Source organism: Homarus americanus, unplaced genomic scaffold, assembly GCF_018991925.1.
Source record: "Homarus americanus isolate GMGI-L3 unplaced genomic scaffold, GMGI_Hamer_2.0 scaffold29703, whole genome shotgun sequence".
NCBI classification, from domain to species: Eukaryota; Metazoa; Arthropoda; class Malacostraca; order Decapoda; family Nephropidae; genus Homarus; species Homarus americanus.
The window spans coordinates 549,550-564,147 of NW_024718832.1; the positions used below are offsets into that span (position 1 = coordinate 549,550).

Consider the following 14,598-nt stretch of genomic DNA (forward strand, 5'->3'; position numbering starts at 1 on the left):
TACTCTTTATGTAGAAACTGAGAGATAATTTTCTGTTCCAACATGTTAGAGACCCGACACATTACAGAGGAGAGCAAACACCCAGGCCACTAGACCTCATCATAGCAAACGAGGAGGACATGGTGACCAAACTGGAACACCTTGCCCCAGTTGGCACCAGTCACCATATAGTGTCATTCAGATTTAACTGTTACCTAGTTCAAGATAAGGTCAGGCCAAGGTGCAAATATTACAGGGGAAATTACAACGGGATGAGGCAAGAGATGAGGGGTATCCACTGGCCTGACTCATTAAAGCACAAGAACGCAGACACTACGCTGAATATCATAACTAGTAAAGTGACCCATTTGATCGATAAATTCATACCCAAGATCAAACCCAGTGCCTCTAAGAATACGAGGGGACCCCTACACATGAACCACGCGGTGGTCAACAAAGTTAAGAAGAAAACCCAGAAATTCAAGACGTGGGTTGGGTCAAATGATGAGCAGGACAGGAGGATGTATGCAAGAGCCAGAAACCAAGCAAAGATAGAGTGTAGAAGGGCTGAAAAGGAGTTCCAGAGGCTGGTTGCAAGCGAGGTCAAGTCAAACCCAAAGGCGTTTTACCGCTATGCAAAGTCAAAATTAAAAATGCCAGTAGGAATATCAAACCTGAGACTTGAAGATGATAGTTATGCAGATTCTGACCAGGATAAAGCTGAGTCATTGAACAGCTTCTTTTCCTCGGTGTTCACAAGAGAGGATGTGATTAACCTTCCTGCGTTTGAGGACAGACAGTTCTACACAGCACTGACCCACATCGTGTTCACAGAGGAGGGTATTAGAAATAAACTGTCCAGGCTAAAGGTCCATAAGAGTCCTGGCCCTGACATGGTGCATCCTAGAGTGCTAAGGGAGTTGAGCAACGAGCTTGCAGAGCCCCTGAAGATACTGTTTTGTAAATGTCTAGATGAAAGAAAGGTCCCCAGTGAATGGAAAGTGGCTTATGTGAGTCCTATCTTCAAGAAGGGCGATCGTCACTCCACGAACAACTATAGACCGGTGAGCCTGACCAGCATAATATGTAAAGTGCTTCAGAGTATTATCAGAGATGCCGCAATGGAACCTTTTTTACGAAACAACCTTGTAAAGGATCGCCAACATGGTTTTATGCCGGGGCGCTTCTGCTTAACACAATTGCTCAAGGCATTGGATATTTTTACCCATATTCTGGAATGGGGTGGTAATATCGACAATATTTACCTAGATTTTGCCAAGGCTTTCGACAGTGTACCCCACGAAAGGCTGAAAATCAAACTGGAAGGGTACGGAATTCGGGGAAATGTCTTAACGTGGATAGAAGACTTTCTGCATGACCGCAAGCAGTGTGTGGTGATTAATGGCACAGTCACAAATGTTCAAAGGAGGGCCACCAGACTGGTGCCTGCCCTTCCGCACCTCAACTACCCTGAGAGATTGGAGCGCCTGAACTTGCCTAGCTTATACTACAGACGGGCAAGGGGTGACCTAAGTGAGGTGTATAAGTATCTCAGGGGGCACTACTCAGTTGAGTGTCCTTACTTGGAGATGGCGGACGCTCGCCCCACAAGGGGCCACAGCTCAAGATTGAAGAAGCCGCAAGTCCAGAAAACTGAGGGTAAACTTTTTCGGAGTGAAAGTTGTAAACTCTTAGAACAATCTACCAGAAAGTGTTGTGACAGCACCGAGTGTGAGCTCTTTCAAGACAAGACTTGACCAACACTGGAGCGGGTTCAGGTACATTCAGGAGCCGGTGCATGCCCAATACTTGCCAACAGTGCGTGACAGAGACGTGACCGATCACCCAAGCGGCTAACGAGCCGATCAGTGGTGAAGAGGATAAAAGTAAAGTAAAAGCAATATTGTATCCTTGGTCTGGTTTTGAAGTAACAGTTAAATCTGAAGGACAACCCAACGTTGTGATGTGGTTCCCGCTTGCCCACCATACCCTCGTTGTTTATCCCGTTGCCTTATTAGTAGCTAGACCTCGATTTCCTTATCCACAAGTTAAAGTTACAATTAAGGAAACTATTTGGACAATAGAGGTGAGGGTTTGAGCTGTGAGCATTTAAGTGACTTTTCCAGTACGTGTACAAACAAGTTCCAGTACAGTCACACTCTACTTTTATCCTCTTCCCCACTTATTGGTTCGTTAGCCAAGAGAACCATTCCCTGAGTAACAGAACGTCCAACAACAGGCTTGCAAATTGACAAATAGCGAGGAAAATAGCGTCAAATGTTGTTGGGTAGTTAACATGGGATCACAGCACAGTCGATTTTTTTCGAAATATCAGTTTTAATCCGATGTAGTGTAAATTATCGAAAACCAAAATTAATAGTTAAAAAGATGTCAAAACTACTTTACTTATTATTAAAAAAAATTTTTTAATTTAATTTTTAGCGACGTTTCCCCTATGGAGGTGATGACGTCACAGTAAACAACCATGGCAGACTTGTTAGTGAAGAAACTGACAGCTGAGGATTATAACGCTGAAAGATGTGAGTTAAACCTTCTTCCAACGAATGTCATTGGTAGTGATGGATAATTAGGCAAAGAGGTAAATCTACGTGATCATAAGTAGTGTATATGGAGTAAATTTACGTTGGAGGATGTATAAGATATGTTGGGTATCCGCCCCCCTTACCTCAGGAGTCATGATAATGTTATGTCAAGGAAGCTGTAAAATAAAGGACCCATGTTATCCCTATACCATGAGTAAATAAGAGCTGTGGAGAGTGTTTAGCCTCTAGCTTTCTGTACTCTTTTCTGTACGGGATTTTTGGATGGGGGAGAAAACGAAAACTAGTCACCTAACCTAACCCCTAGCCAGAGAGCTCTGCCCCCGGACCCTTGGTAGACCTAGCTTAAACTAATCTAAATGTTTCAGTAGTTTAAAACTTTGGGACGCATCATGTCCGAAAGTACAATACCTTAGTTAGAAATAGAAGGACCAGGAATATGTAAGAATTGGATAAAATGATCGACTTTCTCGTAAAACTCGGCAATAAACTTAAAATAATCATAGGAGCTCAAATAAAAACCAACCTCCACCACGGCCATGTGAGACTGGTCAATGAAATTAAAATCGTAGGCTGCTTGCTTTGAAAAAAAATCATGTGATTGGTAAAAAAAAATTGCGTGATGATATCGATACATCATTGGTCACGACTGGATGATGTCAGTCAATATTGCGCATGCGTGATGCGCTGATAACATCTCCTCACAAAGAGGAAGATTAAAAACTACGTAAAATCAATTAAATTAAATTGTGTCGCTATTATCCATTTCTGCCTGGTATATATGGGGTTCAAAATGCTCAGAATAGGGAGATCTAAATGTTTCAGTAGTTTATAACTTTCGGGCGCGCTATGTCCTAAAATAAATAATACCTCAATATTTTTTGAGTATTTTAACCAACAAAATTACCATTGTTATTGTTTGTTCAAAGTGGGCAAGTCTTTGAAGTTGAGGGAAAATGTGGGGTGAAATACCTCCCCCAAAAACACCAAATAAACTTTTGAAAACCTTATCTAACCTTTAAAGATCCTAAAACTGTAGACGCTTACCTTATTCATGGTTTCGGTGTTCAGAGTGTGTTGGTGTTTTCGGTGTTCAGATGAGGAGGGATCAATAAACTCAAAAGCAGTTCTTAACAATTTTATGTGAAGAAAGGTTTGGTAAGGTTTTCAATGGCTTGTTTGGTGTTATTTTTAGTTTGCAGTGGATATTTTGCCATGACCGGCTAAGTTCCTGCTAATGCTATTTTACCGTGAGTGCTCCCTGATTGGTTAATCATATCCAAACGGTAGTGCACAGAACCTATTAGAACCCTACCTAACCTAACCACACCACACCTCACTTACCTACCTACCCAACCTCACTTACCTACCTACCCAACCTCACTTAACTTCCTAACATGTGCATGGTCATTTCTATTTTCCAACTATCATCCAAACAACATCTCCAGAAAAAATGAACGTAGTGGATATTTTGCTGTTTTGTTCATTCGGTAATGGACAATTAGCCAATCAGAGTGCATTCATGGTAAAATATCAACTGCATTTTTGGTGTTTTACCCCACATATTCTCTTCTATTTCAAAGTGCAGCCTACTTTGAACAATTAATATTGAGGGTAATTCTATCGGTAAAATACAAAAAAAAATTACATTTCCAATGGAAATGTTATAGAATAAATTATTTTTAGTTGTTTCTTTGACCTAACCAACCAACCAAAGAAACCTACGTAGCCTTACCTAACTTCCTAGCTGAGGGGGCATCATGATGTAATTTTATGTTTCTTTGTGATTTTGAGAGTACGTTCAGACTGAGCGGTTTGGTTGTAAACATAAACGAATGTGGTGACTTGGCAGATTTTTTGGAGGAGAAGTTACCAAAAAATAATAATAATTTCTTCACATATAAAGCACTTAGTGACATATGATCAGTTTTTCACCATGTTTTACCCTGCCATTTCCCCTTATCCACTACAGGTGATTTATAAATAAGAAAAAATAAAAAATAAAAAAATACTTATATCATTACTTTTTAGATCTTATAAAAGTTGACGTATTTCTGCACCTAGACGGCTTATTTTACTTTGGTAACTTAAGAGATAGTAGATTGAAGTTATGTCATGCAAACTGATCTAACCTACATAAAAGGTATTACGATGTGAATCTGATGAAGATGATGATGTTTTAATTTTTACATGGGAAATTTTATTTTACTGTTTATTTGAATGTTTTATATATACTTGTGTGAGGTACTGTATTAATAGATCATTTTTTGTGCAGATGTTCAAGATCTCAGTCATAGTAGTGTTGGGGATTTGGAGTTACGGCAGCAGAGACAGAGGATTCAACATCTGGCAGAGGAAACTAATGCTCAACTTAAGAAGAATGTTTATATGAATTACATGCAGTTCATAGACACTGCTAAAGAAATTTCATGTGAGTTAATATGTAGTAATTCTTTTGCAATTTTATAAACTATGTACAGTTCATCAAAATTTACTTATACTCTGCCTTGCTTAAAAGCATATGATTTACAATTCAAACTTACCCTGAGTAGTTACAGGATACAGTACTGTATTTGGACATTTTAGGTAGTCCTATGACTTACAGACTAAATGACTCTCTCAGAACAAATTTACTCGTGCATCCCGTTTTTATAGTACCACAAGGAATAAGATAATTAGACACTAAATAACCTGTGACCAATTCTTTTACATTTCTTAATAAATTAAAAAAAATTCATATGTCTAACAATATAGCATTGCTGTTTTGGATGGGTCATTCAGTCCCTGCCATGCAGACTGAATTCACCACACTTTTAAATTTCTCTGTTACAGTACAGTATGTACAGTACAGTACAGTACAGTACAGTATTAGTCTTTTTCTTTCATAATTTTACTCCTTTCTTGTGTCCTGTCCTACTCACAACTTTTTATTTTGTCTATTTAAAGACTCCACAAAAATGCCATCTATTGATAAGTTTCTTTCCTTATAAGTTTTATATATATACCGTATATACTATATATATTTTTTCCAAACTAAATGTAATTTGAGGAAATGAAAATTAATGCCATGCCTATGTGCCATAATAATATTCCCATTGTATTTATTTATCATTATTAAAAATTGAACTCCAGACTTCATAAAACAAAATGGTTATCTCTTGTTACAAACCCATATACAAGTACAGGTACAATCAAAGACAAAAGTCGTGTCTCGGTTTTGTCCTAAGATTAAATATAACTCGTGAAATATTATGAGAGCCCTATCACAAGGCAGAGCGCACCAAAAGTTTAGCCCTTCGGCATATGTTTTCACCAAATTTCATGACACGACTTTTGTCTTTCATTGTACACCACCGATTTTCCAGGAACTGACGGTCCGGCACCTCCTTTAATCCGGACAATATTACGAGAGGGCACTTAACGTCCCTCCCTCCCTGCCATATTTTATGTCTAGTGCAAACTGTGGGATGTTTGTACTTAAATTAATCACTATCTTACAAGAATTCCAGCAATATAAGTTATATTCTGGCAAGTCAATTCAGTGACATTTTATAAGCACCAAACTTAACTCCCTCTATTTGATAAATACGCACTTTGTTTTCTCCCCAGCAACTGTCAACACCTCACCTCCCCCCCCTCCTCCCAGCCAGTGTGAAGGCAGTTTTAGGCTTAAAGTTTTTGTCTTGTAAAATGTCACTTATTAGACTTAGCAGAATATAACTTGCATTGCTGGAATTCTTGTTAGATAGTGATTAATTTAAGTACAAACATCCAACAGTTTGCACTAGACATAAAATTTTTAGTCCTTTAGTGCAGTACATTTGAGTAGAAAGTGTGTACAGTAGAAGTCCAAAAATCCGGACTGCTTGGGGATTGGGTTGGTCCGGATTTTCGGATTTTCCGGATTCTCAGGCAGTACTTTTAAAATTTAAATTTAAGGAGGAATAAAGAAGAGATGAACAGGTACATTTTGATAGTTTATTAATTAGCAAATATAGCATGCTTCATTTATCAAAACGAGCAGTTTTAAGGAAAAAGCTGTGAATTCTAGAATTTTATTCTTTGCCTCTTTTATATCATAAATTGTAGACTTTCCAATGTCGTATGTTTCCATTAGAACAGTATTGCTCACACCATGTTCTAGTTTCTTAATTATTTCAAGTTTGTCACTCAATTTCAACGTGTTCGTCTTTCTCTTCACACAACGAAGTTTATCTACTTTAGGAGCCATTATTATGGGCTTGTACAGTACAGTACTCTGTAAATGAAAAGAGTAGGACTCAAAATTACATACGTTGTCACAGTTTGATTGCTCGTTTTAAAGTGGCGACCGCGTGGTCGCTTGTTGTCGCTGTGCAGCTGCGGCACTCACGCATGCGCACATACACACAAAAGCCCACTAAAAAAAAAATTGAATTTCCTAAAGGTCCGGATTCTTGGGTGGTCCGGATTTCTGGCATCCGGATTTTTGGACTTTTACTGTACATTAATATGTTGCTCAAAATTATTGCTTTTTTACATTTAATTTACATATAATATTTGTTGAATTTAAGTTTCTAGCAGTCCATGGTGCTTTAGAGACACAGGAGGTGTATAATTAGTGGGTCAGAGGTGTATTGTTGAGTTATTATTTTATGACCTCGGTTGGTCAGGCAAAATGGATAATCCGGCAAGGCTTTGGAACCAAGGGTGCCGGAAAATTGGTGGTGTACCTGTAACACCTAGATGGATGTAAGGTTTAGGGTCTAGACACTATGTCTTTAGGAGATTTCATTGGCTGGGTGAGTGGGGTTCTATATAACAATACAGGTGTACTGTACCTCGAAAACTGAAGTCTTGTTAACCGCCACTTCGCATAACCAACGATTACTTTGTCATATAGGAGAAATATACCCTGCAAGTTTTGTTAATGCCCTGAAGATCCGACGATTGGGAGAGGAATGGCAGAGCTGTTTTAAATTTAGTGGGCGGTGGCGTGGAGCAAATTCTTGCCACAAGAGGGCTCTGCACACTGCCATGACTTATTCCCACCATCTTTGTTCTTGTTTACACTTAACTATGTGTCTCTGACTTCGTGTTTTTTTTTTATTTATTTCCGACTTAGTGTGTTAATCAATCATGCCTAAACGCTCCAGTGATAGTTCCTTTTGTGCTGGGCAGCTTGGTGTTATGTGATAAGTAATAATAAGGTGTAATAAGAAAGGTGATGGACCAGCAGAGAGTGGTAGAGATTTGAACTTGCCACCCTAGACTGTCTCCACCATCCTTAACACAGGTAAATAACTGTCAGTTAAAGCTTTACATTGGTTATTTAAGGCTTATTATGCTTGCTTTCTGTCTGCTTTCTTTTCTTGCGTGACACTGCATGACAAAGATATATCAAGGGTAGATAGAACTTTTGGGAGGGTGGCCGGTACCTAATTCCCTGTATTTGTTATATTCTTATGGGATTAATTGCTTCGATAACTGTTGATTCACTAACCAACTACTTTTCCCTGTTCCTAAATGCGTCGATTAATGGAGTACATCTGTATCACCAAAACTGTAATTGTAAAAATTTCCCATGGCTTTAGCAGACTTGATCTAGAACCAAATTTGGGTCTGAATCTCAAAATGCTTGTGCTGAAGGCCCAACAGTAACTCTTTAAGGCAGTCACTGAATTGTGATGTCTAATTTTTATTAGATAATGAGTCTATTGTCCTCAGTCTTCCTTTCTTAGAAACTAAGATATTAGAGTGCGAAAAAGGATGAAGGCAACTAAAGTAAATACCTTAATGAAAGATTGCCGATAGTCAAGAGAATGGAAGCTCAAAGGATAAATTGCGGTACAGTATAGTACTGTACGTACTTAATATGTTTGAATTGAAAATGTTTTAACAGACTTGTGAGCTTCAGTATAGCCATAGTTAAAGACATCCATCATTATGAGAAATGTTGCCGAAGACAAAAAATGGCCAAAATTAAGAGACTCATTCATGTAGAATGACAAAGAATAATATTGAGATAGGGTACTGTACAGTACAGTATTATGAAATGGGTTAATCATGATTAACTACCATCAGGTAATCATAGCTAACCCTTGCAAGTACGGTAAATGGCTGCCAAATGGCAATGATAATGATATTTTATGTTTTTTCTTCTTTTACACCCAGATCTTGAGAGTGAGATGTACCAACTTTCTCACCTTATCACAGAACAAAAATCTCTCTTAACTTCCCTACTTGAGCTGTCTGTTACAGGTAAGTTATTCCACAGTGATTATTCTCATAACTTATCATGGCTGTGAGCATGATAAAGTCAATACACTTTGTTATTTTGGGTCTGAATATAGTGAGTTTAACAAAGATCAAGATCAGTGTTATATCTTTTTTCTATACAGTACAGTATTAATTAAAGGTGCATGTAATCTTATCCTGTGAGTCTTAAAGTTTTAAGATTTGATGCAGTTTAATGTTGGAATACCTCATCTTAATTATGATTTAGCACTCTAGTCCAGGATCCATTATACTGAAGTACACCATTCTACAAACAAGCAAAAATTAATTTAGACATCTGAAAATGTGTAACAAGCTAAGCATGTACGGGATAGAAGATTATAGATATGGAGAAAGAGTCTTTTAGGTAGTTCTAGCTATTTTACAAAGTTGATTAGCTAAGTATAGTACACAGACACAGAGAAAGTGCCACATAAACATATTTATTAATATCCTCTGTATCACACACACAAGGGGTTGAGAATGATTTGTTTATTAAAATATTTTGTTAGTCTTGCTGTGCTTGGGGTATAGTGTTTGATGGAAGTTAGATAGACATAAAAGTAGGATCACTCGAAGAATCTCCACCCCAGCTTGTTCATGTAAAGATTAACCACTACAACACTACTGTATTTAGGGGGATGAGATTAGGTTTGGGTAAGTTAGCATTAGGATGTTTAATCTTTAGGTGAAATAAGCTAGGGTGGAGATTCTTCAGGTGATCTGAAATACATAATGGTATCAGTGTACAGTAGTAGAATAAATTAGGTGAAGATTGTAGTATTCAATACCTGTATTATGTTTATCCAAGAAGTTGCTCAGCTTTGTGTTCATAATAATTTCATACCTCTTACTATTAATATTTCTGTACTGTACACCACAGAAATTCTATTTTATGCATGTTTTTGGTATTACAAATACTGTGCAAACAAACTACAGTACTCTATTCAGTGTTCTTATGTCTTCAGGAGAGAGAGGACCCGGCAGCGCTGCTCAAGAGATAATAGAGGTAAACCCACATGAGATACGGGAAAAACGAGAACGTGAGAATAGAAAGAAACTGACAGGCCTGTTGGAAAAAATTGAAGGATGTTCGGTAAGCAGTTTTTATGAATTTGCAGTGTATACTTTAAAAGCTTTTTTTGTTTCCAGAGTATTTCATATATTTTTATTTAAGCACAGACCTCAGATATCATAAATTATGAATCATAATACTGTATATGTGCTGTAACATTGGATCTCATTGGGCTGAAAAAATTCAGATGTACAACATCCAACTTTATTCTTGTGGTAATGACGTATACACCTGTGACAAGTACACAAAAACACACAAATAGTCTCCAAACTTGTCCACACTATTTGTTGTGTACAGTATATAGAGAAATGAGAGGTGTGGCCTAGCAGAAATATGGTTAGCTACAAATGCCTCGAAAAGGCATGCATTACTGAACGTTCCGGAATGTCAACCGGGGCGTAGGGGTTAATTTTAAAAAAATCTGTGGTCGAAATGTTGAAATATTTATTAATTGTCCTAGTTGTCCCAAATTATTGGTAATTAAGAATTTCATAATTTCAATCTGCACTTCTGCACCCATACCTGCTCTCGAGATTTTGAGCAAAATTGAATTTTCAAAACTTTAAGCTCCAGTGTAAAGTTAACACTTACCCTTAAATACATTAGCATGGAAAAATAACTTTAAAACTGTATTAACTTAACATTTATAAAACCTAACCATACTAACATGCTTGGGGGTAAGCGTTGACTTTACACCTTGGCAAACACCAATTAATTGCCTGGTTTGTGTGTTTCCGGAGGTGGGGTAGGAATGGACCCAGCGAAGTTGCTGGTTAGGAATTTCAAGGCTGCCAGTCTCTGTGGCTTATAAATGGCGTGAACTGTATTTATGAAACTTCCTTTGACCATCTTAACAATTTTCTAGAATGGTTTCAAGTGACAAAACGAGAAAGATGTTTTTTATGAACTTGGCCAAGTATCTATATTCTTGAATTTAAAGGTGTAGATTTACCCCAACTTTTTAATTACTGTATTTTTTTTAGCATGTAATGGAGGTAGAAGACCGTTACTTGGTGTTTGATGGTGATTTAGTAGAACTCAACCAAGATGATTACACTGCCATGCAGAGGATTCACTGTTATCTTCTGAATGACTCTTTGATGATTGCTTCGTGGTTAAGTGATAGGTAAGTATAATGTAATGATCTTGTTAAGGTTGTAAGTCTATGTCATGCTATGTTTATTGTAATACAGTAATGATTATATAGAGGGATGTAGCAATTATTTTCTCCAAAGTGAGTTAGTCATTTAGCAAGATATTAAATAAGTTGTCTTCTGTTTTCTGTGGACCCATCACTGGAAAAGTAGGAGGATTAAACAAGGGTACGTAGTACTTTGATTAGCAAGATTGAACAAGTAAGAGACAGTTGATATAGAGGTTAGATTTTATATAGGCTGCTAGTGTAGGTTTTAAAAATGTAGGATGATCATCTTTGAGCTTTAACCGGATAACTGCGGTACAGTGATTCACCGATCAACCCTCCAGTGCACAAAAAAACACGTACATTATTTTCTCGATTAACAAACTATAATTCGAGCCACCCCTTTCCTTTAAATCAAATTTCCGTTATTTTCGCTCGATTTAGCAAACTAGTTCACTAAATCTAGCGTTATTCCGTTAAATTCTACTACTGGTGCGTGGGATTTGTTTACATCCGCTCAGTCTTTATCCTGCTGCCACCGCGTGTGTTGTTCACTGCTACCTCTCAGTCTACCTCTCGGTCAACTAACTAGGGTGCTTAGACATCATGCCAAAAGCCTCACAGAGGTCTCAAAAAAGAAGTGGTATGGGGGAGAAAGTCAAAAGAGTGCAGCTATCAATTGGAAAAATGTTTGGAAATAAGAAAAAAAAATGAAAACAAACACCAATCCCCCTAGTTTAAGGTAAGCTATGAATAATGTTTCAAATGTTTCTATGTAAAGTAGTTAAAACAACTGTCTGTGCAGGTGGGGGTCGATATGCTCCGACATTTTACGTGTGACTAGTGACAGCCCTCATATACCAAAATTTATCGTCCATGTTCTCATATTGTTTCCCACAAGTATGCACAGATAGTTGTTTTAGCTACTGTACATATCATGTGTCTGAGGTGCCTTCGTAGATGTGAGCGTATTAACGGAATTAATCTCGATTCAGCAAACTAGTTCACTAAATCGAGCTAAAAAATATCGCAGAAAATTTCTTCCACTAAATCGAGAGTTTGTTACATCGGAGTCCATTAAATCGAGAGTATAATGGATATCGATTTTCTCCGAACATTATTTTGACTCTTGTAGATTAAAAAGTAGTACTGTACTGTATGTAGAAGAAAGTGGAAACCAAATACGAGTCCATTACTTACCTTAGTTTGGCTGCCAGTCTCTCATAGGATGGAAAGGGGATTCTAACCTCTATTGCTTGCCCCAACACTGAACTTATATGAGAATTTAACTAAATGTAATTATAATTGAAGCTTTCAACATTACTCTCAGTGGATCTTGAATGTTTCAGCTATAAGTAAGTACAGTATATATATCTTACACAAACACATTCGTTATTTTTAATATATATGTTGGGCTCAAAGACCGAAACTTCCACAGTGCATTGTGGAAGTTTTCAAAAGAACCAGAAAACTAAATTTTGCTTCTTGGGTTTTACCCAATTGATACAACCTAACCTAACCTGTAGCAAAATTTCGCTATCTGGTTATTTTCCAAACAACCACAATTTTTTGTGGTTTGTTTTCAATCTTTGAGCCCAACATATATGCAACATCAACATGAGATTTTGTTCGGTTTCTGAAACGGAGGAGAGAAAACGTATGTCTCAGTGGGGGACTGAACAAACTGGCTAGTGTAACCATCCCATACTTGATCCCGCGAGATATAAATTTTTTTGTGTGCTTCATTCAAAGCGCTCTGAATTCCAGAATGTATGTCGCACTCCTTCGCTTATCATTCGAGAATGTATGTTGCAGGTATCGGGTTAAAGGCCTTTATTTCTGTATGAGAAGTTTGTTAGCTGAGGTATGCAAGAATTTATTGGGCCAAGGAATGGATTACTATTTTTCCCATAAGATGTTAACTTCGGTAGAGAACAGTTGTCAAAACAGAGAGATTGGAACCTAAGCTCATTTTACATTGAGGCCATTATTTGTAGTTGTATCCCTAAAGCTTAAACAGTATTGTAGGCAATATCAGCCATCCCACTTCCACAATGACAGCAAAATTTTGTACTGCATTGCATCTTATTTTATGCTTGGGCAACACATCTATAATGCCCCAAAACTCTTTTTCATTCAGACGTGGTCCAGTACGTTACAAGTTTGAAGTGTTATACCCTCTGGATCAAGTTCTACCAGTAAATATAAAAGATCGAGGCAATACCAAAAATGCCTTTAAGGTGCTCATCTTCCCCGATACACGAGTCTTCATGGCACCAGCAGCAAAAGCCAAGGTATGGATGGTTTATTCTGTGTGTGTGGTGGATAGAGCGATGTTGCTGGGTATTAGTGGATGGTAGGTGTGTTGGTATTTCTTCAAGCATGTTTTGTATACATATGTGTGAGTATGTGCATGCATGTGTGTTTATGTATGTGTCTGTATGCTTTTACAAGGCTTTAATAAAAACTAAATATTTCTCTCCCAGAGGAAAAAACACATTCTCCAGAATTTAAGAAGAAAATATCACCTGTGACAATTTATTTATGTAAGGTGTTTGCAAATTCCTACACTTCTGGGTAACCAGCCAAAGTTTAGAGAATAAATTCTGATTTAGCTATAGTCTGTCTCATAAACAAAATAAAAACACACTAGGAATATTGTCAGGCATAATTTTTGTCTTATTTCAAAGCAAATCCAGTGGCAAAACTGGTACAGGTAAACAGCAGCATGAGCCCTCTTTTTTTATGAAGCCTCTTTGTATGTACAGTATTTGCATATGGATATGAGTAAGCTGGTGACTGTCAGATATACAGTGAATCCTTGAAGACCCAGACTAAAAGAGGAGACACACCTGTCCAAAAAAGCCAATTGTCCAAATCTTCCGGCGAATGTACTACCGTAAATGTATGAAAAAATTTAATAATTATATTAAAACACCAAAAATACAGTACATATTATCCTGACCACTGGGTTTAGTTATACAGACTTTTTCCTGTGAAATAGCCAGAATTTTGAGCAACATATTACTGGACTCACTTTGTACTCAAATGTACTGCACTATAGGACTAAAATTTTTATCTCTGGTGCAAACTTTATGATGTTTGTGCTCAAATTATTCGCTATCTTGCAAGGATTCCAGCAATGCAAGTTATATTCTGCTAAGTTTAGACTGACATTTTGTAAGATAAAAACGTTAAGCCTAAAACTACCTTCACCCTGTTTTGGGAATGCTCGTTAGGGAGGCTTCTTGGCCCAGAAACCCCCAAAATTTTGTCCGGATCTTCCAAAATCCAGATTTACAGGGTCCGAATCTTCGAGGGTTCACTGTATCGCAGATTATATTTACCCATTTTACTTCTTTTTCCATTGGTGGTCTCCTAAACATTCTTAAATTATCCTCAAAAATATTGTTGTACAGTTCTGTATTCTATCTTTTGTATACCGTATTTTATTGATTCCATTAATTTTCTGCTTATTCTGTTTTACATTGTGGTGCATCCTTTTTTCTTTTCACCGTTGTAACAAGTAGTGTAGTAATTAGTTTTATTTCTTATTTTAAGACTCCACTCTGTGCTATGACCAACCC

The 14,598-nt window shown here is 37.4% G+C and overlaps 1 protein-coding gene across 2 annotated transcripts in view; it reads left to right on the forward strand.

Moving 5' to 3' along the window:
* Nucleotides 1–2,448: 2,448 nt before the first annotated feature.
* The window catches only part of LOC121859844 (exocyst complex component 8-like), a 31,579-nt gene continuing 19,429 nt past the window's right edge, over nucleotides 2,449–14,598 (forward strand). For both annotated transcript variants that reach the window (XM_042356807.1, XM_042356808.1), the window contains exons 1-6: nucleotides 2,449–2,519; nucleotides 4,816–4,971; nucleotides 8,694–8,780; nucleotides 9,764–9,891; nucleotides 10,854–10,996; nucleotides 13,152–13,305. In XM_042356807.1, the coding sequence (XP_042212741.1) occupies nucleotides 2,465–2,519; nucleotides 4,816–4,971; nucleotides 8,694–8,780; nucleotides 9,764–9,891; nucleotides 10,854–10,996; nucleotides 13,152–13,305 (723 nt within the window). In that variant the 5' untranslated portion in view covers nucleotides 2,449–2,464. The remainder of the gene's footprint in view (nucleotides 2,520–4,815; nucleotides 4,972–8,693; nucleotides 8,781–9,763; nucleotides 9,892–10,853; nucleotides 10,997–13,151; nucleotides 13,306–14,598) is intronic.